This window comes from Moschus berezovskii, chromosome 13 (assembly GCF_049115385.1).
Source record: "Moschus berezovskii isolate FMDL1 chromosome 13, NW_MosBer_1.0, whole genome shotgun sequence".
NCBI classification, from domain to species: Eukaryota; Metazoa; Chordata; class Mammalia; order Artiodactyla; family Moschidae; genus Moschus; species Moschus berezovskii.
Genome location: NC_142472.1, coordinates 14,784,588 through 14,811,390, shown reverse-complemented (window position 1 = coordinate 14,811,390; position 26,803 = coordinate 14,784,588). Strand labels below are relative to the sequence as shown.

Below are 26,803 nucleotides of genomic sequence, written 5' to 3'. Positions count from 1 at the left end.
GTTCAAAATTTTAGGAATAATCTAAAATGAAAGTTCTTAAAAAATTTCCTTAAACACAACAGGTAGCTGAAGTATGTGCGTCCTTTGTGCTCGGGATCTGAAGTAGTTAAATATGTCCCCCAGAAAGAACACCGATTGAGATTATATGCAGGGAGCAGCCTGCTTACTTGAAAGAACCTGGAAAATGGAGGGGAGATGGAGAAGGGAAGGAGGAAGAATATTGGGGACCAGCCTCCCCTCACCTGGCTACATGATTTGTGCAGAACTCAAGGAGATAGCTGAAGGATGAGAAATCTCCAGCATGTGGGAATCTTAGGGTTGATAATTACAAAGAGTAACAAGTTTTCAATAAAAATCTGAAGTAGAATGATGGTTATTCCCCTGGCAAGGAACGCTTGCCGCTGCTGCTGCTAATTCACGTCAGTCGTGTCCAACTCTGTGCGACCCCATAGACGGCAGCCCACCAGGCTCCTCCGTCTCTGGGATTCTCCAGGCAAGAACACTGGAGTGGGTTGCCATTTCCTTCTCCAGTGCATGAAATTGAAAAGTGAAGTCGCTCAGTCGTGTCGACTCTTAGCGATCCCATGGACTGCAGCCCACCAGGCTCCTCCATCTATGGGAGTTTGTTTAGTCTTTGATCCTAAATTCGAGTTTTAAGGGAAATCTTAAATTTGGGTCTCGAGATTTTTTTAGCTCAGTTCAGTACTCATTCTGAAATACTGTATGACTAGTGATTTTCAGTGCTTTGGAAGCATATTGGCCACTTAATCAACTTTGTGCGAATAAATCTCCCTTTATAATATCTTTTTAATTGTGGATTTGCTCAGGGATATGTATTTTTTTGGTGGCACACCCTGAGTTTTCTGTATTCATTTCTCTCTCACCGGACTTAAAACTGAGACCATATTTAAGGAAGGTTTGGAAGGCTTCCTGAGTATCATTCTTCCTCATGATTCGGGAAAAGAAATGTCTATCTATCTTCATCTTTCCTCTCAGGCTTTTGTGAAGTGAGGAGGAAAGTCCAGCCCCAAGGCCAGGCAGGATTTGAACGTGGGGATTCCGAGCAGTTCCGGGCCCTTGTGGAAGCGTCAGATCTCCTCTTGTTCCCACACGTGTGCCTCCCCTTGTTCTGCCCCTTCACTGAAAGGAGCTTATTGGGCTCTTCTCTGCTGCCCATGTTCTTATGACCTGGCTTACTAGAACCTTCCAGAAGAAAATGTAAATGGCCGCCATGAGCTTATGTACAGGATTCTCTCTTGAGGCCAAGAGGAGACATATTTCCAGAGTAATTTACTTGTGGCTCCTCCTGAAACAGATGAATAGGAAGAACTATTTAAATTAAAGTATCATGACACAGGTCACAGTGGATTTCAGGTCCTCCTGGCCTTGCAGTTAATAACGAGGTTCTGAGGCAGGTCATCCTGACACACAGGTGAGAGAATATGGGACCAGCTGATGCAGAATCCGAGGCGATCTCTCCGTGGACAGACATGCTGTAGACCCCAGGAGCTGACGTTCCCCTTGCACATGTGGGGATGTTCATTTCACACACGTGGAGAGATTCCAAATCCTAGAAGACAGTCTGACCAATGGAGAAAATAGCCTAGTTTTTATTCTTCAGTGCTAATGTGTAAATATTTAATGGTTTGCTTTGAGGCACAAAGCGCTACTAATCATGCTGTTGGTAATTCCCAGTCACACCAGGATTGACAGTTAATTTATGTAGATCTTGATGTTATGTTTCTCATGTAATTATTTCCTCAGTTTGTGTGAGTGTTTAAACAGATATTTATTACCAGGGTGTTTTTGTTTTTTTTTTTTTTAAATCAAATCTTCCTTTGTCTTCAGTTTTTTCCCTAAGATGAAAAAAATTTCTTCAACACTTTCTTCTGTTAGTGTTCAGTAGTTCAGAAGATATTTTGTAGCACACTTTGTACAATGGAAAATTATTTTAGAGATACTTTTTTGTAAACATACATTTGCAACTTTATAATGAATAATTAATGAATTTAGATGTTGTTTTATTTTAATTTTGACAGTCTGTACACATTGGAATAAAATGAAAAGAGGTTAAGGTAATAACATTCTCTGTTTTGGGGTATTTAGGAACCTGTCTTATTCACTGGAACAATGAGGGAAAATCTGGATCCCTTTAATGAGCATACGGATAACGAACTGTGGAATGCCTTAGAAGAGGTATTTATTAATGGTAACTGTAATTAACTTGTTAGCATGAGTATCTGTGTGTTTACATTTAGAGCATTGCAGATAATTAAGGGGAGCATATCAGTTTCACTGACTTCGGTAACCTCCTAGGAAATCACTGATGACATGGGTGCGCTTAAAAATGTGTGTATTGATGATGATGAAAATCAACAATGTAATGCGACATGTTTTCATTTTAGCTATTTCCCTAGAACCCTGAACAAATAGACACATTAACTTGTCCTTAGCAGAGCACTCAATTAGATGTTAAAACTGTGGGATCAAATTCTACTAGTGACCTAGGAAATTAATTACTCCATTACACTCCAACATTCATTTTATTCCTGTGGTCTTAGGAAACATCTACTAAGTGGAGACAACAGTAGCTTTTCCTTATTAACTAAAAGATATAAACAAGATCATACTAATAAACTGTAGAAGTTTCATAAGAAAGTGTTTATAAAGATAAAATATATAGTCGGAATTAATGATGATTATTTATTAGCAATTATGTCATTTTAATGCTGTAGCATTAATGCAGATAACAGAACCCTGGAACATCTGCTCAGTTTTTATATGGGTAGGTTGGTTCATTTCTAGAGAATTTTCTGTTATTTCTGCCATGTTTTCCCTTGTCCCACTTCTTAGAATTTCCTCACCCTTGCATGAAAAAAAATTTGACTATTAAGTTGCTGTCAGTTTGTATTTTAATACAAACTATTTTGCGTATTTGCACTCCTTTTACAAATCAGTTCTACTGATGGCAGAAACCCTAGACTTTTTTTAAAATTTATTTATTTTAATTATAGACTAATTACAATATTGTAGTGGTTTTGCCATACATAGTCTTTTGCTTTTAAAAAGTAAGAATGAGCATTCCTATACATTAATGATGAAAGATCAGAAAGAGAAATTGATAAAACAATCTCATTTGCCATTGCAACAGAAAGAATAAAATACCTAGGAATAAACCTACCTAAGGAGACAAAAGACCTGTACTCATAAAACTACAAGATACTGACAAAAGATGACACAAAACTGATGGAGGGATATACCATGTTCTTGGATTGGAAGAAACAATATTGTGAAAATGACTATACTACCCAAAGAATCTACAGATTCAATACAATCCCTGTCAAATTACCAATGGCATTTTTCATAGAATTAGAGCCAAAAATTTTACAGTTTTAATGGAAACACAAAAGATCCCAAGTAGCCAAAGCAGTCTTAAGAAAGAAAAATGAAGCTGGTGAAATTAGGTTCCTTGACTTCAGAATATATTATTGAGTTGGCCAAAAAGTTTGTTAGGTAAGATTTTATGGAAACACTTAAATGAACTTTTTGGCCAGTTTAATATAGGGCTAGAGTAATCAAGATGGTATGGTGCTGGCACAAAAATAGAAATACAGATCTATGGAACAGGCTAGAGAGCCCAGAGATGAACTCACACACGGTGGCCACCTAATCTATGAAAAAGGGGGAGAGAATATACAATGGAGAAAAGACAGTCTCTTCAGTAAGTGGTGTGGGAAAACTGGACAGCTGTGTGTAAAATACCACTCCCTAATACCATATACAAAAGTAAACTCAAAGAGGGTTGAAAACCTAAATGTAAGACCAGATACTGTAAGACTCTTAGAGGAAAACACAGGGAAAACACTCAACCTAAATAACTACTACTAATAAATGTTTGATTGATCTTTTCATTTCAGAGAAGTGTGGTGTATTTTTGAAAAATCTTTGTTGTTGTTACACAAATCTGAGAGATTGATTGTTCATGTTGGTTTGAATTGGTATGTTTGTCATTTACTGTCACCCTTCCAGGGAAGCTCTGAAATCTGTAATATGCAGGTGAGCCTTGACTGTGAGCAGGCAGACTTGGAGGTATGACCATTTCCAGCCAGTAATTCTGGTTTCTGAAGGATGTCACCACTGAGTCTTTATACACCCACCCTGCTTTTCAGCAGCATGTGGATTTTGTTTTCTTAAACTGGGTCGATTGCTTCACCTTCTCCTCCCCGAAAAGCAGTGTACCTCTGATTTCATTTAAGTTTGTGAGTCTTTTACAGTAAAATTCTACAAGAGAAGAGGTGTGTAGAGCATTTAACCATTAAACGCAAAGAACGATAGGATGACCCACTACTCTTGAATTCATAGGACAAATTTAATGATGAAATTGGGACACATCTAAAAAAAACAAAACTGAAAGTATTGGTAATTTATTTTTCTATTTGTTTCCTAGATTGAGACCTTTTTTCACAGATTCTCAGGTAGCATTACTCTAGAATTTTAGAACATACTGTTCCATGGATAGAGAGGCAATCTAAATTATAAAAATGCTGAAGTAGTAGATAATACTAAGATCTACTTCTATTTAAACTACATTTGGAACTTTCTATAAAAAGAAAGAAATGTGAGTTTATTTAACAGAGTCAAGTGTGTGGTTTCCATGTATTGCTTCTGGAATTAACCCTGTTAATTTTGGTGATATCACTTAGAGAAATCATCCCAACTTTATGTTTCTCTAGGAATTGATTCCTTATGACTATTTTAAAAGGAAACTTACCAAACCATTCATTGAAAAACATACACATGTGATAAAGAAATAATTCCTAGAGGATCTGGATAAAGGGGTGATTTATCACCCTAAGTTATTGTTGTTCAGTTGCTAAGTCACCTCTGACTCTTTGTGACCCCATGGACTACAGCGTGCCAGGCTTCCCTGTCCCTCATCATCTCCTGGAGTTTACCCAAGTTCATGTCCATTGAACAGATGATGCCATCCAGCCATCTCATCCTCTGTCTCCCTCTTCTCCTTCTGCCTTCATTGTTTCCCAGCATCAGGGTCTTTTCCAATGAGTCAGCTGTTTGCAACAGGTGGCCAAAATATTGGAGCTTCAGCTTCAGCATCAGTCTCTCCAGAGAATATTTAGGGTTGATTTCCTTTAAGATTGATTAGTTTGATCTCCTTGTTCTCCAAGGCACTCTCAATAGTGTTCTCCAGTACCACATTTCAAAAGCATCGATTCTTCAGTGCTCTGTTATTGTCCAGCTCTCACATCTGTACATGACCATTGGAAAAATCATAGGTTTGATTATATGGACCTTTGTCAGCAAAGTGATATCTTTGCTTTTTAACACACTGTTTAGTTTTGTCATAGCTTTCCTGCCAAGAAGCAATCACCTTCTAATTTCAAGGCTACAGTTACCATCTGTACTGATTTTAGAGCCCGAGAAGAGGAAATCTGTCACTGCTTCTATCTTTTCCTCTTTTATTTGCCGTGAAATGATGGGACTGGATGCCATGATCTTAGTTTTATTAATGTTGAGTTTTAAGCCAACTTTTTCACTCCTCTTTCACCCTCATCAAGAGGTATCACTAAATCAATGAAGTCAGTTTTTAAGTGAACCAAAACCCCTATTTATTAACTTGTATATGATGCCTAACTGGATATGTGAACCCAAACTCACAGAGTTAACCTGAGAATGAATAGGAGGGAACCACTATGTTTTCCTCTTTATAAACTTCAGTTAAAACGAAAAGATGGCTTAGAAATTTTTTAAGGTCCTCTAGTTCTGTTTCCTCCTTCTTTCTTGGCCGAGATGGACATTCAGAAGGAAGACAGTCCTATGGATGCTGCCTGTCTCATTTTGTTTATTTTTCTAAATATGCTGAAAATACATTTTTCATGTACTGAAAACTTGCCAACTTACGGTAAACAGATAAAAGTTCATCAGAAATTAGCACTATTGGGGTGCTAAAAAGCAATGGCAGCTCCAAAAATATAACATGAGTAGTGCCTAAGGATGAAGCACTTTATCACTCAGAGGTTAAAAGGTCATAGCAGATAGAACTCTGGAAGTGAATCATTGATGTGTTGCTTTGTTAAAAAGCAAAACCAAAACACCTTAGATATTGGGATTTGGAATTAAAGGTAGAGTATGGGGGCTTCCCCAGTTGCTCAGTGATAAAGAGTCTGCCTGCAGTGGGGGAGAAGTGGGATTGATCCCTCAGTTGGGAAGATTACCTGGAGGAGGAAATGGTAACCCGTTCCAATATTATTGCCTGGGAAATCCCATGGGCAGAGAAACCTGGTGGGCTACAGTCCATAAAGTCCATGACTTAGCAACTAAACAATAACAAAAATGTTCTGTCAAAACTGGGAAGAAATCATGCAGTTAAACGTCTGACATTGATAGCGTCTCTGTTAGGACACAAGTGTGTCTCATCACAGGAAACCAAGATGCAGAGAGCTGGGCGCCAGCAGCCTGTGCATCAGGAACCATGTGCTTCAGTCCTTGCAGTGGAGACAGGTCACATGTCCATTTCCCGGGGCCTTGTGTCAGGTGAACTTCCTTTACTGCTGGCCCTGCTCTGGGAAAAAGCTCTTCCCCATCTATTTATTGCATTTCAGTGTCTCCTGGCCCACACTAGATTTTCTCTTTGAAAAGTAAGAAAGTTCCACAAGATGTGGAAACCACCTGACCTCTGTGTTCACGTGCTGTGAGGGGTGTGAGTACCTACCACACACAGTGCACACAGTGATGATGGAACAGGGTGCCGTATAAGTCCAGTTTATTATTTTCCAGTTTTGCTGTATTCTATTATTTTCCCAAGCTCAAAAACAATCTGAGGTATTCGAGACTGAGATGTATAGTTTTGAATAGTAGTTATTTGTTCTATTTTCCTTAAATTATAACATTTTCAGTGCTTTCGTTTGTTTACAGTGTGATGTGATATCTTGGAGTCAGTTAATTGTTATAAGAATATATCCTTTTTACAATTCCACTTACTAAGAAAACAGTGTTAGATATAAATTATTTATCCATAAGCATTTAGTTTCTAATTAATAGGAACAGTTATGTCACGCAATTAGAGTCACTTATGTCTTCATTCAAGTTGTTGCTGTTTGTCGCATCTGACTCTTCTGCAACCCCATGAACTGTAGCCTGCCATGCTCCTCTGTCCATGGGATTTCTCAGTCAAGAATATTGGAGTGGGTTGCGATTTCCTTAGCTAGGGGATCTCACCCAAGATCAAACTCAAGTCTCCTGTTTGGCAGGTGGACTCTTTACCACTGAGCCACCAGGGAAGCCCACCTTCATCCAGCCAACCAGTATCTACTAAGAGCTTGTTAGGCAATGCTGCACATTCTGGGGCTGTCACAGTCATCAGGAGACAAAATGTCTGTCCTTCTGAAGCTGAAATTCTCCAGGAGAAGTTGAAAATCAAGCCAGTGCATATGTAACAAAATAGTGCTGATATGTGCAAAGGAGAAAGTGAAGCAGAGCATGAGGAGGGGCAAGCTGATAGCATTATTAATCATGGGCGATATCTATTGATCTGTTACAAATTCTGCATGCACTGACACATTTAATATTCTTAACAATGTTAAGAGGTATAGTTAAGTTGAGTTCGGTTGCTCAATTGTGTCCGACTATTTGCAACCCCATGAATTGTAGCACACCAGGCTTCCCTGTCCATCACCAACTCCCGGAGTTCACTCAAACTCACGTCCATTGAATCGGTGATGCCATCCAGCAATCTCATCCTCTGCCGTCCCCTTCTCCTCCTGCCCCCAATTCCTCCCAGCATCAGAGTCTTTTCCAGTGAGTCAACTTGTCACATGAGGTGGCCAAAGTATTGGAGTTTCAGCTTTAGCATCAGTCCTTCCAATGAACACCCAGGACCGATCTCCTTTAGAATGGACTGGTTGGATCTCCTTGCAGGCCAGGGGACTCTCAAGAGTCTTCTCCAGCAGCACAGTTCAAAAGCATCAATTCTTCGGTGATCAGCTTTCTTCACAGTCCAACTCTCACATCCATACATGACCACGGGAAAAACCATAGCCTTGACTAGACGGACCTTTGTTGGCAAAGTAATGTCTCTGCTTTTGAATATGCTATCTAGGTTGGTCATAACTTTCCTTCCAAGGAGTAAGCGTCTTTTAATTTCATGGCTGCAGTCAGCATCCGCAGTGATTTTGGAGACCAAAAAATGAAGTCTGACACTGTTTCCCCATCTGTTTGCCATGCAGTGATGGGACCAGAGCCATGATCTTAGTTTTCTGAATGTTGAGCTTCAAGCCAACCTTTTCACTCTCCTCTTTCACTTTCATCAAGAGGCTTTTGAGTTCCTCTTCACTTTCTGCCATAAGGGTGGTGTCATCTGCATATCTGAGGTTATTGAGATTTCTCCCGGCAATCTTGATTCCAGCTTGTGCTTCTTCCAGCCCAGCATTCCTCACGATGTACTCTGCATATAAGTTAAATAAGCAGGGTGACAATATACAACCTTGACGTACTCCTTTTCCTATTTAGAACCAGTCTGCTGTTCCATGTCGAGTTATAACTGTTGCTTCCTGACCTGCATACAGGTTTCTCAAGAGGCAGGTCAGGTAGTCTGGTATTCCCATCTCTTTCAGAATTTTCCAAAGTGTATTGTGATCCACACAGTCAAAGGCTTTGGCATAGTCAATGAAGCAGAAATAGATGTTTTTCTGGAACTCTTTGCTTTTTCCATGATCCAGTGGATGTTGGCAATTTGATCTCTGGTTCCTCTGCCTTTTCTAAAACCAGCTTGTACATCTGGAAGTTCACAGTTCATGTATTGCTGAAGCCTAGCTTGGAGAATTTTGAGCATGACTTTACTAGCGTGTGAGATGAGTGCAATTGTGCAGTAGTTTGAGCATTCTTTGGCATTGCCTTTCTTTGGCATTGGAATGAAGACTGACCTTTTCCAGTCCTGTGGCCACTGCTGAGTTTTCCAAATTTGCTGGCATATTGAGTGCAGCACTTTCACAGAATCATCTTTCAGGATTTGAAATAGCTCATTTGGAATTCCATCACCTCCACTAGCTTTGTTTGTAGTGATGCTTTCTAAGGCCCACTTGACTTCATATTCCAAGATGTCTGGCTCTAGGTCAGTGATCACGTTATCGTGATTATCTTGGTCGTGAAGATCTATTTTGTACAGTTCTTCTGTGTATTCTTGCCACCTCTTCTTAATATCTTCTGCTTCTGTTCGGTCCATACCATTTCTGTCCTTTATCGAGCCCATTTTTGCATGAAATGTTCCCTTGGAATCTCTCATTTTCTCGAAGAGATCTCTAGTCTTTCCCATTCTGTTGTTTTCATCTATTTCTTTGCACTGATCGCTGAGGAAGGCTTTCTTATCTCTCCCTGCTATTCTTTGGAACTCTGCATTCAGATGCTTATATCTCTCCTTTTCTCCTTTGCTTTTCTCTTCTCTTCTTTTCACAGCTATTTTTAAGGCCTCCCCAGACAGCCATTTTGCTTTTTTGCATTTCTTTTCCATGGGGATGGTCTTGATCCCTGTCTCCTGTACAGTGTCACAAACCTCCGTCCATAGTTCATCAGGCACTCTATCAGATCTACTCCCTGAAATCTATTTATCACTTCCACTGTATAATCATAAGGGATTTGATTTAGGTCATATCTGAATGGTCTAGTGGTTTTCCCTACTTTTTTCAATTTCAGTCTGAATTTGGCAATAAGGCGTTCATGATCTGAGCCACAGTCAGCTCCTGGTCTTTTTGCTAACTGTATAGAGTTTCTCCATCTTTGGCTGCAAAGAATATAATCAATCTGATTTTGGTCTTGACCATCTGGTGATGTCCATGTATAGAGTCTTCTCTTGTGTTGTTGGAAGAGGGTGTTCGCTATGACCAGTGTGTTCTCTTGGCAAAACTCTATTAGCCTTTGCCCTGCTTCATTCCGTGCTCCAAGGCCAAATTTGCCTGTTACTCCAGGTGTTTCTTGACTTCGTACTTTTGCATCCCAGTCCCCTATAATGAAAAGGACATCTATTTGGGTGTTAGTTCTAAAAGGTCTTATAAGTCTTCATAGAACTACCCTCTTTCGGCTTCTTAAGCGTTACTGGTTGGGGCATAGTCTTGGATTACTGTAATATTGAATGGTTTGCCTTGGAAACAAACAGAGATCATTCTGTCGTTTTTGAGATTGCATCCAAGTACTGCATTTTGGACTCTTTTGTTGACCATGATGGCTACTCCATTTCTTCTAAGGGATTCCTGCTCGCAGTAGTAGATATAATGGTCATCTGAGTTAAATTCTCCCATTCCAGTCCATTTTAGTTCACTGATTACTAGAATGTCGACGTTCACTCTTGCCATCTCCTGTTTGACCACTTCCGATTTGCCTTGATTCATGGACCTGACATTCCAGCTTCCTATGCAATATTGCTCTTTACAGCACCAGACCTTGTTTCTGTCACCAGTCACATCCACAACTGGGTATTGTTTTTGCTTTGGCTCCATCTGTTCATTCTATCTGGAGTTATTTCTCCACTGATCTCCAGTAGCATATTGGGCACCTACCGACCTGGGGAGTTCCTCATTCAATATCCTATCATTTTGCCTTTTCATACTGCTCATGGGGTTCTCAATGCAAGAATATTTGTTTGTCATTCCCTTCTCCCGTGGACCACATTCTGTGAGACCTCTCCACCATGACCCGCCCAGCTTGGGTGGCCCCACATGTCATGGCTTAGTTTCATTGAATTAGATAAGGCTGTGGTCCATGTGATCAGACTGACTAGTTTTCTATGATTATGATTTCAGTGTGTCTGCCCTCTGATGCCCTCTCGCAATACCTACCATCTTACTTGGGTTTCTCTTACCTTGGTTGTGGGGTATTTCTTCACAGCTGCTCAAAGCGCAGCCACTGCTCCTTACCTTGGACGAGGGGTATCTCCTCATGGCTGCCCCTCCTGACCTTGAACATGGAGTAGCTCCTCTCGGCCCTCCTGTGCCCGTGCAACCGCTGCTACTTGGACGTGGGGTTGTATACACCTTTATAATTATGATAGTATAGTCTTTCTTAGAGTTTATGAAGATAATATAGAGTAGGTTCAGGAAATGTCCTGTTGGCACAGGCAGGCAAGACTTATGCCCAGGCTGCATGGCTTCAAATCTCCAATTTATTTTTGTTTGGCTGCAAAAAATAGTCAACAAAAGAGTCTAAAATGCAGTACTTTGGTGCAATCTCAAAAATGACAGAATGATCTCAGTTCATTTCCAAGGGAAACCATTCAGTATCACTGTAATCCAAGTCTATGCCCCAACCACTAATGCTAAAAAAAGCTGAAGTTGAACAATTTGATGAAGAGCTAGAAGACTTTCTAGAATTAAAACCAAGAAAGATGTCTTCTTAATCATAGGGGACTGAAATGCAAATGTAGGAAATCAAGAGATACCTGGAGTAACAGGCAAGTTTGGCCTTAGAGTACAAAATGAAGCAGGGCAAAGGCTAACAGAGTTTTGCCAAGAGAATGTTCTGGTCATAGCAAACACCCTCTTCCAACAATACAAGAGACAACTCTACACATGGACATCACCAGATGGTCAATACCAAAATCAGATTGATTATATTCAGTGCAGCCAAAGATGGAAAAGCTCTATACAGTCAGCAAAAACAAGACGGCAGCTGACTATGGCTCAGATCATGAACTCCTTGTTGCCAAACTCAGGCTTAAATTGAAGAAAGTAGGGGAAAAGACAAGGCAAATCCGATATGACCTAAAACAAATCCCTTACAAATTATACAGTGTAAGTGACAAGTAGATTCAAGGGATTAATTCTGAAGTACCTTAAAATCTATGGACAGAGGTTTGTAACACTCTACAGGAGGTGGTGAACAAAAAAATCCCCAAGAAAAAGAAATGCAACAAGGCAAAATGGTTGTCTGGGAAAGCCTACAATAGCTGAGAAAAGAAGAGAAGCTAAAGGCAAAGGAGAAAATGACAGATATACCCATCTCAATGCAGAGTTCCAAAGAATAGCACAGAGAGATAAGAAAGTCTTCCTAAGTGATCAATGCAAAGAAATAGAGGAAAACAATAGAAAAGGAAAGACCAGAGGTTTTTTTCAACAAAATTAGCAATACCAAGGGAACATTTCCTGTAAGGATAGGCACAATAAAGGGGAGACACGGCATGGACCTAACAGAAGCAGGATAGATTAAGAAGTGGTGGCAAGGATACATGAAAGGACTATTTTAGAAAAAGGTCTTAATGACCCAAATAACTACAATGATGTGATCATTCACTTAGAGACAGACATCCTGGAACGCGAAGTCAAGTGGGCTTTAGAAAGCATAATGATGAAAAAAGCTAGTGGTGACAGAATTCCAGCTGATCTATTTCAAATCCTAAAAATGATGCTGTGAAAGTGCTGCACTCAGTATGCTAGCAAATTTGGAAGACTCAGCAGTGGCCACAGGACTGGAAAAAGTCAGTCTTCATTCCCATCCCAAAGAAGGGCAGTGCCAAAAAATGTTTACATTACCACACAATTGCACTCATTTCACATGCTAGCAAAGTACTACTCAAAATCCTTCACGCTAGGCTTCAATAGTACATGAACCAAGAACTTCCAAATGTACAAGCTGTATTTAGAAAAGCCAGAGGAACCAGAGATCAAATTGCCAACATCCACTGGATCATCAAAAAAGCAACAGAACTCCAGAAAAACATCTGCTTCATTGACTACTTCTTTGACTGTGTGGATCACAACAAACTGGAAAATTCTTAAAGAGATAGGAATACCAGACCACCTTACCTGTCTCCTGCGAAACCTGTATGCAGGTCAAGAAGCAACAGTTAGGACTAGACATAAAACACCTGGTTCCAAAGCAACAATTTGGACTGGTTCCAAATTGGAAAAGGAGTACGTCAAGGCTATATATCGTCACCTTGCTTATTTGACTTATATGCAGAGTACATCATGCGAAATGCTGGGCTGGATGAAGCACAAGCTGGCATCAAGATTGCTGGGAGGAATCTCAATAACCTCAGATATGCAGATGGCACCACCCTAATCATAGAAAGTGAAGAGGAACTAAAGAGCCTCTTGGTAAAAGTGAAAAAGGAGTGTGAAAAAGCTGGCTTAAAACTCAATATTCAAGAAACTAAGACCATGGAATCCTGTCTCATCACTTCATTGCAGTAGATGGGGAAACAGGGGAAACAATGAGAGACTTATTTCCAAAATCACTGCAAATAGTGACTGCAGTCATGAAATTAAAAGATGCTTGCTCCTGGGAAGAGGAGTTATAACAAACCTAGACAGAATATTAAAACACAGAGACATCACTTTGCTGACAAAGTCCATGTAGTCAAACCTATGGTTTTCCCAGTAGTCACGTACCAATGTGAGAGTTGGACCATAAAGAAGGCTGAGGGCTGAAGAACTGATGCTTTTGAACTGTAGTTCTGGAGAAGGTTGTTGAGAGTCCCTTGGACAGCAAGGAGATCAAACGAGTCAATCCTAAAGGAAATGAAACCTGAATTTTCCTTGGAAGGACTGATGATGAAGCTAAAGCTCCAATACTTTGGCCACCTGATGTGAAAAGATGGCTCTCTTCACATCAGGAAAAGACCCTGATGCTGGGAAAGATGGAGGACAGGTGGATAAGAGTACAAAAGAGGACAAGATGGTTGGATGGCATCATGAAGTTAATGGACCTGATTTTGAGCAAAATCCAAGCAATAGTGAAGGACAAGGAACCCTGGTGTGCTGCTGTCCATGGGGTTGCAAAGTGTTGGGCACGACTCAGTGACTGGATGACAATAACCTGTATCCGTATGCTGGGGGAAATAAGATATTGTGTTTATTTTTCATGTGTTTTCATTCACTATAATGCATTTATGACACTGAAGAAAATGCACTTGATTGGTCCACTATTTATAGGATTAAACTTGGGAAAGAACCATCATCAGAATGGGTTCCAGGATTACTAATGTATAAGGGACAGTTTGCCATTGCTTAAACCTGCATATATTAAACTTTAGAAAATAGTAAAGGGCCAATAAGCTTATATCTTCAGAGAATGAGATTTCTGTAAAATTTTTGAAAGTTTTTCTTTAGTGTACCAACTCCTATGCAAAATGTACTTTGGGAAACTTGACTCAACCATAAAGATCCTTTTAAGTTTTCTGTTTAAATCAGATTGGGAGAAATAACTTCACTTTTTGAGAAACTTCCTTAACTAACCCTTAGGTGGGGTTTCTGGTGGATATCCTGTGGTGGGACTGGGGGACACTGAGATCTTTCTGCCCTGAGTTGACTCCATCTTTCTCAGTGAACACTCATTGGAAGGCGCTCACCCCATCACCTGTCTGTACTTGTAAGATATGTAAGAAGTCCCGAGGATGTCAAATCTCTAATGTCTAAGAGGCTTGTCTACTTCAGTAGCAGTTTGCTTAGAAAAATGTCATTCTTTCTGTATCCGCAGGTACAACTCAAAGAATCCATCGAAGGTCTTCCTGCTAAAATGAATACTGAACTAGCAGAATCTGGATTGAACTTGAGTGTTGGTCAGAAACAACTGGTGTGCCTTGCCAGGGTTATTCTCAGGAAGAATCAGATATTGATTATTGACAAAGCCACATCATATGTGGATCAAAGGTATGGAGCTAAGCCCCAGGAAATCTTGACTCTGACTTGTAAATGTGGCAAATGGAAAACATTTAGTGAATCTTTGAAATGTTTTTAAGTTCTCTTTTGGCCTCATGGATATGTATTGATAATATTAATTCCAGAAAACAAAGGAAAAAACCAAGACATGTTATATGGTGTTAATGTTGCTATGAGGCATCCTAAGAGAGCTGAATTCCTAAATCCAGCTCCTGATTGTTTCCAGCAATTTTGAGAGAAGACTAATTTTCCATTATTTTATGAAAAATAGTAAATTTCTAAGTAGACTTTTATACTTAGTTTTCTAGGAACAAGACTATATGTTAAAGTTTTGATTTTCAAAAATATTATAAAAATATCACAGGATATTTTTAATTCTTAAGTCTGCTTTTCCTGTCTTTACTGAACTAAATCAACTTCTTTGTTTCTAGAACTGATGAGTTAATACAAAAAAAAATTCATGAGCGATTTGCCCAGTGCACTGTGCTGACCATTGCACACAGGTTGAGCACTGTTATTGACTGTGAATGGATAATGGTAAGACCCTCACCATTTTAGTTGTGTCCATTTATGTTCACTTTTCAATGTATCCTTCCATGTAAAATTTGATAGGAACGTCCATTAATTTTTCTCTTAGTTTCTTCTCTCATTCCTGAACATTACTGAAGTACTTAACTATACTTTTAGAATGCATTATTAAATAATATATCCAGTGATCTTATATTTTCATATTAAAAGTTTATTTGAATTGTCTTGTTTTATGATGGCCAATGATTAAAATATTCCAAACCCAAGTTAGAGCTCCATATTTTAGTGGTGTAGAACACAGTCATTTTCACTGTGTCATAGAAGTTTCAGCATTTTTGGATTCTCTTATCAAAAAATTAGCCTCTAATTTAGACTGCCAGGAGGTTGATGGCTAAAGTTGTAGAATTTCTCAGGAGTCCATGAGAAGAAAAGGCCTAGTGAGAAAAGCAATACTTTAACTGAAAGGATTTAATATAAGAAATTTATTACATAGGGATTCAGTTCAGTCAGTTCAGTTCAGTTCAGTCGCTCAGTCGTGTCCGACTCTCCGCGACCCCATGAATCACAGCACGCCAGGCCTCCCTGTCTTATCACCAACTCCCGGAGTACACTCAAACTCATGTCTACAGAGTCGGTGATGCCATCCAGCCATCTCATTCTCTGTCGTCCCCTTCTCCTTAGAGGACTAGAAAAATGAAACACTGGGTAATGATTTTAGAAAGCAGCTACCATATCCTAGGACAGATCTCCAGACCTGAGAACTCGGAAGAGAGGCCCTAAAGAATTGATGCTCGGACCTCTGAGGAGAGGTCACTGCCCGGTTGTTGGTCATATTTGTGAGGGGGCAGCATGGAACTGGTTCTCCATGTGGTAATAGCTGGGCGCTGGAGTCAGGTCCCAGTGCTGAGGTGATGCTAGTAGCAAAATCAGGTAGAACATTAGCTGTGTTTCCCACCTTCAGTCTCCATCTAGTGCCCCCTACTGGCAGGACCTAACAAAGGCCACCTGGCAAAAGAGTCTGAACTGTTGCAGTAACTTGCAGAGACCCAGCTTCTGCATCACAGATCCGAGTATGGAAGGAAAGGCAAATCAGGGATGAGAGGCTAAAGAAACAACCAGAGAGTCTCGCACAATAGCTCTGTTCTGTACACGCGGCAAGCTCCAGGCTTTGGTCTCTGGTTATCTGCCTAGTATCTTCCTTCCAGGTTTGGTTGACTCTTTCTTCCTTAGGAATTTAACATTTCCTCCCTTAGCTTTATTTCCTTCCTCCGTCAATTCCTTTTCTCTTTTTTGTTTTATCTCTTTCTTTGTCCTTTCCCTCTCTTGCTTGCTTAGTTTCAATAAATGAGAAATGGGATGTGGCTTTATAACATAAGAAAAGCATTCCTCAAAGGAAAAACTGTGGCAGCAAATAATCTCAGGGAATGCAAGATACTTTAAGGTATTTTGATGGTCCATACAAAACAGGAATCACTAATGAGTGGTCAGTAATACCCACATAGTACCATCTCTTTGGACTTCTTGGGCAGCTTCTGGAATATCATCTCCTGTCCTCCTTCACATGCATTGTCAGAAGGGATCATCAGTGGGGCACTGAGTATACACCAGGCTGTCAACATTGAGGCAGTGCCTGTAGCCTCACTCCCCAAGCTGGACGTGCACAAAAGTGACCTCTGGGGAGGCAGAGGACAGGAGTGGGGCGTCCCCAACCAAAAGGATGCTCTAGGCTCCAAGCAGTGTGTCTGGCTATCTGGACTAGACATCACAGTGGGAAGTAGGCTCTAGCTGCAGACTTTCATGAAAGATGGGGTGGCATTCAAGATTGCCCAGCAGTGACTCTTAATTTCTAGAAATGTTTTTTGTCAGACATCCTTTCAGTTCAGTTCAGTTCAGTCGCTCAGTTGTGTCCGACTCTTTGCGATCCCATGAATCACAGCACGCCAGGCCTCCCTGTCCATCACCAACTCCCGGAGGTAACTCAAACTCATGTCCACAGAGTCGGTGATGCCATCCAGCCATCTCATTCTCTGTCGTCCCCTTCTCCTCCCGCCCCCAATCCTTCCCAGCATCAGAGTCTTTTCCAGTGAGTCAACTCGTCACGTGAGGTGGCCAAAGTATTGGAGTTTCAGGTTTAGCATCAGTCCTTCCAATGAACACCCAGGATTGATCTCCTTTAGAATGGACTGTTGGATCTCCTTGCAGTACAAGGGACTCTCAAGAGTCTTCTCCAGCACCACAGTTAAAAGCATCAATTCTTCGGTGATCAGCTTTCTTCACAGTCCAACTCTCACATCCATACATGACCACTGGAAAAACCATAGCCTTGACTAGACGGACATTTGTTGGCAAAGTACTGTCTCTGCTTTTTAATATACTATCTAGGTTGGTCATAACTTTCCTTCCAAGGAGTAAGCGCCTTTTAATTTCATGGCTGAAATCAGCATCCTCAGTGATTTTGGAGCCCCCAAAAATAGTCTGACACTGTCTCCACTGTTTTCCCATCTCTTGCCATGAAGTGATGGGACCAGATGCCGTGATCTTTGTCTTCTGAATGTTGAGCTTCAAGCCAACATTTTCACTCTCCTCTTTCACTTTCCTCAAGAGGCTCTTTAGTTCCTCTTCACTTTCTGCCATAAGGGTGGTGTCATCTGCATATCTGAGGTTATTGATATTTCTCCCGGCAATCTTGATTCCAGCTTGTGCTTCTTCCAGCCCAGCGTTCCTCATGATGTACTCTGCATAGAAGTTAAATAAGCAGGGTGACAATATACAGCCTTGACGTACTCCTTTTCCTATTTGGAACCAGTCTGTTGTTCCATGTCCAGTTCTGACTGTTGCTTCCTGACCTGCATATAGGTTTCTCAAGAGGCAGGTCAGGTGGTCTGGGATTCCCATCTCTTTCAGAATTTTCCACAGTTTATTGGGATCCACACAGTCAAAGGCTTTGGCATAGTCAATGAGCAGAAATAGATGTTTTTCTGCAACTCTCTTGCTTTCTCCATGATCCAGCGGATGTTGGCAATTTGATCTCTGGTGCCTCTGCCTTTTCTAAAACCAGTTTGTACATCTGAAAGTTCACAGTTCACGTATTGTTGAAGCCTAGCTTGGAGAATTTTGAGCATGACTTTACTAACGTGTGAGATGAGTGCAATTGTGCAGTAGTTTGAGCATTCTTTGGAATTGCCTTTCTTTGGGATTGGAATGAAGACTGACCTTTTCCAGTCCTGTGGCCACTGCTGAGTTTTCCAAATTTGCTGGCATATTGAGTGCAGCACTTTCACAGCATCATGTTTCAAGATTTGAAATAGCTCAGCTGGAATTCCATCACCTCCACTAGCTTTGTTCGTAGTGATGCTTTCTAAGGCCCACTTGACTTCACATTCTAAAATGTCTGGCTCTAGGTCATTGATCACATTATCGTGATATTCTTGGTCGTGAAGATCTTTTTTGTACAGTTCTTCTGTGTATTCTTACCACCTCTTCTTAATATCTTCTGTTTCTGTTAGGTCCATACTATTTCTGTCCTTTATCGAGCCCATCTTTGCATGAAATGTTCCCTTGGAATCTCTCATTTTCTTGAAGAGATCTCTTGTTTTTCCTATTCTGTTGTTTTCCTCAGGCATCCTTGGTCCTTCATTTTGTGTTCTTGAATGCTAATTTGAAAAGTATTCTTTTATTTCTAGTTTTTACCTGTCACTTTATTGTTCTTACCTCTCACCATCGTATTTCAAGGACTGTCCCCCAACGCACCATTTTTCAATAACAAATAAATGATGCTGTGAAATATATCTGTTTCAAGTCCTTTGTCAGACTTTAGACATAGCAGCAGAAAGATGGCTTGATCTCCAGCTCAGTTAAGGGTCTTCTCAATTAAATTCTTTGCTCCTAAATGTACCCTGAAGATTTATTTTTGGTTTTTGGTATTATAGCATTAATGACATTCATAGTAGCAGATTCTTTTTATTATCTAATTCTTAGAAATACTGTTAGCTTGAAATGTGTGGTTGGTTAGGGAAACTGCAGAAGGACAGAATTTGGCGGACACGTCGCCTGGTCAGTCCTAACATGTTATCATTCAGCACCTAATCTGCAGATATGAACATCTATATTCTCTGAACCAGTCGGCTTTCTTGATATTATCAAAATACGTTCATTTTTTTAATGCTTTACTTACTGATTTGTTGTTCATTCACTCAGTCATGTCCAGCTGTTTGCAACCCGTGGACTGCAGTATGCCAGGCTTCCCTGTCCTTCGCTATCTCCCAGAGCTCACCTTCTGTCATCTGCTTCTCCTCCTGCCCTCAATCTTTCCCATCATCAGGGTCTTTTTCAGTGAGTTGGCTCTTCAAATCAGGTGGCCAAAGTATTGGGGCTTCAGCTGCAGCATCAGTCCTTTCAGTGAATGTTCAGGGTTGATTTCCTTTGGGATTGACTGGTTTGATCTCCTGCAGTCCAAGGAACTCTCAAGAGTCTTCTCCAGCACCACAGTTCAAAAGCATCAATTCTTAGGCTGTCACCCAGGTTCTTTATGGGTCAACTTTCATATCCATACATGACTTCTGGAAAAACCATAGCTTTGACTATATGGGCCTTTGTCAGCAAAGCAATGTCTCTACTTTTTAATACACCGTCTAGGTTTGTCATAACTTTTCTTCCAAGGAACAAGCGTCTTTTACTTACCAATATCTCCTGGTAAGGAGATTATAAATCTCTGCAACCTCAGAGTTTTCTCTCTTGGTCAATGTCTATGAACAAATCTTTAAAGTCGTTTTATGAAGCAGTGCACTGCCCATCCCTCTCCAACTTTCTAGTTTTGTCTTACTCTGTTCTCCCTTCTTCCTTTACAGTCAAAACCACACTGATGGTCTTTCAGTTCTCCAAATTCAATGTTCACTATCTTACAATGTGCCCTCTCTGGACTGTTGGCTTAGTCTAAGGTATCTGCAGTAGAAATGGTGAGATGGTGGGACGTGGGGTAGATAAGGAAGTGGAGCCAAGTGGACTGTGTAATGGATTGAACATGGAATCTGAGGGCAGAGAGAGAAGCGGATGCTGGTTTTCGGGTGCAGAGACTGAGCATCTGGGTGAATGGGGAAGATGGAGCGAGAAGGAAAATGCAAGGGTTCTGTTTGGGCCTGTCATCTTTATGATGAATGACCTTGTTTCCAGAAAGGATCTTACCCTTCACTGTGGAGCTGCTTTTCCCACTCCTGTGCTGGGAGACCTTCAGTTTAAGGTTCCCTGGTTGAGGTCATCAGTGATGTCATGGGGAGGTCCCACCAGGAGATGTAAGCTTGGCCTCATGTTTACATCTTGGTCTGAGCTGGTTGTGGTTGCTGACTCCTCTGGTAGAAATAACAGGATTAGACCTCAAGGCACCAAGAGACAGGCATCCCCCAGCTTCAGGGTTGGGGATTGTCCTCTGTACTCCATTCACCCCAGGTTAAAAGTTTGTATGTTATTCTAGAGCTTCTAATTACCAGATGGTTTTCAATGCAGCAAAAACATCACAAATAATGTTCTTTCTCAAACCTTCAATTTTTGAGGCAATCTTATTTTTATTGCTTGCTTTAGAACTATAGACATACCTTGTTTTATTGTGTGTCCCAGATATTGAATTTTTTACAAATTGAGAGCTTGTCATAAACCTGAATCAAGCAAGTCTATAGGCACCATTTTTCCATCAGCATTTCCTTATTCCATGTCTCTGTGTCACCTTTTTGTAATTCTCACAATATGTCAAACATTTTCACTATCATTGCAGTTTCTTTGGGGATCTATAATATCAATGATCTTTGATATTACTACCATGACTTACTGAAGTCTCTGATGATGGTTAATATTTTTTAGCAAAGCCTTATTTTTAAGTTAAGTTCTGTACATAGTTTTTTTCAGACATAATGCTATTGCACGCATACTTGGGTATAGTATAGTGTAACATAACTTCTGTTTGCCCTGGAAAACCAGAAAATTCACGTGACTCACTTTACTGGAATATTCACTGTATTCTGGTGTTCAGAAACTGAACCCGCAAAAGCTCTGAGGGATGCCTGTACCAGTTCCTTTCTGGAAAGCAAGTGATTGTTCTGAAAGCTTTAAGGGCGTAAAGACAAGTCAATCTGCTGCAAAGCCTGATGATTCATAGGGCGGGCTGCCAGCCTGGGGAAGGAGCTGGGGAAGTGACAGATGCTGACGAAGGGCATAACCAACAGTGCTGTCACCACAAAGTCCTGTCACTGCAGGTGTTTAAGGTGTAATAATTACATAGTGTTGCACTGATGAATACTTCTGCACAAAAATAGATGGATATTTTCTTTTATTCTGTTTTTTAAAATGAAGAGCCTGACTCATAAAAATATTTTTTTGTTACAAAAAAGCAACAAATATGCAAGGTAGAAATAGGAAAAATTTTAAATATCTCATAAAGGGAGGATTACAAAATACCCACCACCAGAAAGTAACAGTTGTATAGTGCTATAATATTATTTGAATAAAATTAGAACTATTAATAGTTTAATAATTAATCTTATGCAAAACAGAGTATTTAATCAGCAGAATTTTTATAGCAACAATATATTCTTAAAATCTCCCATGTCATTAATTAATTTTCTATAGCACAATTTTAATGGTTGCCTAAAATTTCATCTTAGAGATCGAGTATAATTAATCTGAATCTTTGACATAATATGGGCTTCCCTGGTGGTTCAGACTGTTAAGAGTCTGCCTGGAATGCAGGAAACCCAGGTTTGACTCCTAGGCCAGGAAGATCCCTTGCAGAAGGAAGGGCTACCCCACTCCAATATTCTTGCCTGGAGAGTTCCATGGACAGAGGAACCTAGCAGGCTACAGTCCATGGGGTCGCAAAGAGTTTGACATGACTGAGCAAGTAACACTTTCACTTTAGAGATTATATATTTTTCAAATTGTCACTTTTATTAAAAAATCTTGAAATAATTAGATGGATATGGTTTTGCTTAGTGTAAGTAAACAAGAGAAAAGACTTGTTGGGAAACAACTGTGACCCAGTTAGTAGCTTTGTGTATGTGTTGGCTCTCTGAAGGGATTCACCCAGTTTTGGTTTGTTAAACCAAACCATAAACGTTTCAGAATTTTATTTTACAAAGAAATTATCTTAAGTATCTTAAAGATATCATAACAGCAACTAAGTTATGACTAAGTGTAAAAGTCATAACAGCAACTAAGTTAATCTTCTTCATTTGCTCCAAAACAGTGGAGAAAGACAGACAAGTTAGAAATCCTTTTTGTCCTTAGACTCATTACTGTCTTTACATTAGAGGGCTCTTCCTACAGATTTTAGGATTAGCTGGGTGCTTGTGACCTGCTTTCTCTGCAGCCAATAGCACAGCTGTTGCCTCCAAGTCCCGCACACTGAAGTCTTCATGTCAGCCGAATTCTCCCTAGAAGCACGAACAAAGAAGCGTCTGACAATCTGTACTTGCATTAACAGTATTGTTGGCTGTGGTCAACATTTTCACTGTCTGCAGTTAGAGAATTCTTTGGAAATGAATGATGAAAAACCAAAACTGGGGACTGGAAACTCAGATTCCACCTCTTTTGTTTATAGTCAATCTTATGATTTTGTTTTTTGTTTCTTCCTCAGCACAAACCTCTTCTCAGTAGAATTTTCCCCAGAGAAATCAAAACCAGAAACTGTTCTAACATCCCCACCTGGAAAGCACAAAACAGCTCATGCCTAACTAGAGTTACTTAAATTCTGTTTTTCACCTTCATGGAACATTTCTTTCAGAAGCCTACATGGCTACAATTAGAACATTTCAGAAGAGAAAACTCCTTCAAAAATTCCAAAAGATTTCACTCAAGTTTTGAAAGGAGAATAACTAATCCGGAGGTAGAAAGCGTAGTTGGGGAGAAGAGATCTGCCAAGAGGGGAGAGCTTATGAGCAAAGGCAGCAGATTTGGGAAAGTGACTGTGGAGGTGACCGTGAGCCAGCCTTCATCATCCCACTGGTGAGAGACTAATTCATTATTTCAAGACCTAGGAAAGGATTTTCAGATAATACTTGCCACGTTGCCCAGTGAGAAAATCATGGGCACCCATTTTACCAATGAGGGACCCACTATGCAAATTTGGACAGCTGTCCCTGTGTCATCCCCTGGCAACCGGAAACAGAGATATGACAGATCTTCCCCTTGCAACTCTACTTGTCAATAAGTGGGGCTCTATCTCTATCACTGCCATCATTTCTCATCAGGCTTTATCTCCATCCTCTCCTGCCCCCCCCCCCCGTGCACTCACACAGCTCCCCTTCATTCCTCTTTTTCACCGAGGGCATCTTGCCAATGAATGGATCAAGTTATCCTGCAGTGGGTCCATGTGAGTTTATGTCTAGACAGCTACGAGGAATGTCTGCACATAAACAGGCTTGATAAACACATCATCATTGAGCTTATGGAACTCACTCACTTGTTCAACATAATGTGTTTTTACTCAACCTACTAGAGCTTGATAAGTATTTCAAGGTTGGGGTTCCTGGAGAGATCCTGGGGTTCAAGAATTATGATCACACAGTTTATAGTTTAACTTGTGTTACAGCAAGGGTGGGGACATAGTGGGAAATTACACAGTGTTATTCTTATAAGGGACGTTAAAAATCTAAAACTATACCTATTTTTCTGGACACAAAGAGAATTTAGATTTGCTTTATGTTTATTTGTTCCGAAATATCTAGAATCTTTGATCAAGCCAGTAAATGTAAAAGCTAAGTTGGTAAAATTCTGTTTCCAGCTATTTTTCAGTCTATGTCCCATCTTAGCTCTTGTAGCCCCTAACGTCTTGCCTTTTAAATTTAATTAGATCCAATTTCTTTTTGCTTTTATTTCTTTTGCTTTGGGAGACTGATCAAAGAAAATACTGCTGCGATTTATGTCAAAGTGTTCTCTACCTGTGTTTTCCTTTTGTTGTATAGTACCCAGTCTTATCTTCGGTCTTTAAACTACTTTGAGTTTATTTGTATGTGTGGTATGAGGGAGTCTTATAATTTCATTCATTTCCAGGTATGCAGCTTTCCCAGTACTATCTAGCAAAGAGATTGTCTGTTCTTCAATATATGTTCTTACCTAATCTTTCATAGATTAATTGAACACAGATATTTGGAGACCTGTGTTTTAAAACTGCAGTTTTTCTTCTTCAATATCAGGACGAGCAGTTATACTCTATTGTGCTATGCTTAAAGTAAAACTGCACGTTCAGGGCATCTAAATTGGCATGCCCAATTGACATATAGAAAATTCATTATGTGGATGAGACATTCAATTATTCTTGGACTCTTTTGAGAAAGGTGCTCTTAACAATGATTCACAGTATAAACACAAGATTAATAGGAATATGCCCTTTGTGAGATTTAAAAAATGTTTCCAATTAAATACAAAGGATGAAGTTAACTGCAATACCTATATGTAGAAAAAATAACTTGTATCTTGTTTGGAGTTCCAGCATATTCTCTTCTTTTTTTAAAAAATAATATTATTAATTTAGTTTTGGCTGTGCTGGGTCTTTGTTGCTGTGTGGGCTTTTCTCTAGTTGCAGCAAACATGCAGACTTCTCCTTGCAGAGGCTTCTGTTGTTGTGGAGCTCAGGCTCTAGGCACTCAGGCTTCAGTATTTGTGACATGTGGGCTCAGAAGTTGTGGTGCATGAACTTATTTGCTCCACAGCATGTGGGGTCTTCCTGGACTAGGGAGCAAGCCTGTGACTCCTGCATTGGCAGGCAGATTCTTTTACCCCTGAGCCACCAGGTAAGCCCATACCACCTACTCTCTTTAGATATATTTACTCTAAATATGACCTAAATGAAGACTTAAATTCCACTTAACATCAGAATTATTTTTGTAGTTCTATTGTTTGGGTCAATTGTTTCAGGTACTTTTCCCCTCTCCATAACCATTAACCAAGGTCACTCATAAGTAGAAAGGCAGAGTTAAGAGCCCCTTTCTCTTCCTTTCAATTTCCAATTAGCAGATTTGTTAATGAGCAGTAAAAGGGGTGAAAGGCAGGCAGCTTAAGAAAGAAAGAGAAAGAAGCAAATAAAGGTAATTTGTGAAAACGGATTCAGATCCTTGGCAGTTCAGGTTGGGCCCCCCATTTGCTGTGCAGGCTGTGATCACTTTAATTTGGAGCTCAATTTCTTATTTGCTTTTATAGTCTTATTCAAAAAGAAAACTGGATTTCTAGAAATTCCTTCCGTGCAGAGCAGTTCCGCAAAAGCTGCTTATATAACAGCTCTGTTTGCCAGCCTTCCACTCTCATAACAATAAACTACAGCCACAGCCGGCATCAGGAAGCGTCTTAAGCTCTTGGACAAGGGATTCAGCCCCTCTTCTTGTTGTTCAGTTGCTCAGCCTCTCAGTTTCCTGTTCTTTGCGACCCCGCGGACTGCAGCACCCCAGACTTCCCTGTCCTTCACTACTTACCGGAGTTTGCTCAAACTCATGTCCACTGAGTCGGTGATGCCATCCAGCCATCTCCTCCTCCGTCGTCCCCTTCTCCTCCAGCCTTCAATCTTTCCCAGCATCAGGGTCTTTTGCACTGAGTCAGCTCTTCCCATCAGGTGGCCAGAGTAATGGAGCTTCAGCTTCATTAGTCCTTCCAGTAGAGGGTGACATAATCCAGGACCCTAAAGAAATTCCAGAAGCGTTTACTTTTTCCCCCCCAAGTATTGCTCAGATTGTCAAATCAACTTGACAGTTTGTTTTCAGGACACTGCCGTGTGGTTTGTATGATGTCAACCTACTTTTTAGATAAATGCAGTCTGATTTTCTTGAATCAAGACATTTCCCAATTTTGTGTATCTTTATAAATAGCCCTCAGAGTCTGAGTGCTAAAAGCGCTAATTAATGATAACAATCCCAAATGCCCTGGGAAAATATAAAATGCTACAGACTGTTCAGTTCCAGTAATCATATTCTAAAATTTTCATTTTCTTCCTTTCCTATAGCCAAATAATAAAGAAAGGTCGGGCTAGGCCTTTGTCTCCCTAGTAAAACAGGGTAATCAAACCATTTAAATACCACCAGTCCTACTACCCAAATTCTCCCTGACTTGCCTCTTTTTGAAATATTTTCTGAGTTATGTTACTGGGAGATATTGTGTGCTAATGGGTTTCTTTCTACTGTTAACAGGTTTTGGGTTCAGGGACACGGAAAGAATATAGTCGGCCACGTACTTTGCTGCAAAATAGAAACAGCCTATTTTACAAGATGGTGGAACAACTGGGCGAGGCAGAGGCTGCTGCCCTCGCCAAAAGGGCAAAATAGGTGAGCCTGCTGCGGGAAGCTGTAATTAAAATTCGCCTCCAGGGTGCACTCTTCACAGGATCTCCCCCAGGGGTCTGGGAACAAGCACTCTGCGCTCTTTTCAGTTAGAAGCCTCCAGGGAGGAAGCTTCATGACTGGGTCTTAACAACACGCGGCAGGTGGAAGGCAGGTCTGCTGAGAATCTGCGGCAGTGCTGGGGGTGGGGGTGGATGTGCGCCCTTCTCTGTGCACACACCTGTGCCTGAGACAGACTTTGGATTTGACTTTCCACATGTTCGGACTCTGGGTTCAGATTCTCATGGAGCACTGAACACTCTC

The 26,803-nt window shown here is 40.5% G+C and overlaps 1 protein-coding gene across 1 annotated transcript in view; it reads left to right on the top strand.

The window, feature by feature from the left end:
* LOC148775806 (ATP-binding cassette sub-family C member 4-like) overlaps nucleotides 1-26,485 on the top strand; it is a 154,549-nt gene extending 128,064 nt beyond the window's left edge. The window contains exons 27-30 of the mRNA XM_088842648.1: nucleotides 2,107-2,196; nucleotides 14,482-14,654; nucleotides 15,095-15,200; nucleotides 26,351-26,485. Coding sequence (XP_088698774.1) covers nucleotides 2,107-2,196; nucleotides 14,482-14,654; nucleotides 15,095-15,200; nucleotides 26,351-26,485 — 504 coding nt within the window. The remainder of the gene's footprint in view (nucleotides 1-2,106; nucleotides 2,197-14,481; nucleotides 14,655-15,094; nucleotides 15,201-26,350) is intronic.
* Nucleotides 26,486-26,803: the final 318 nt, after the last annotated feature.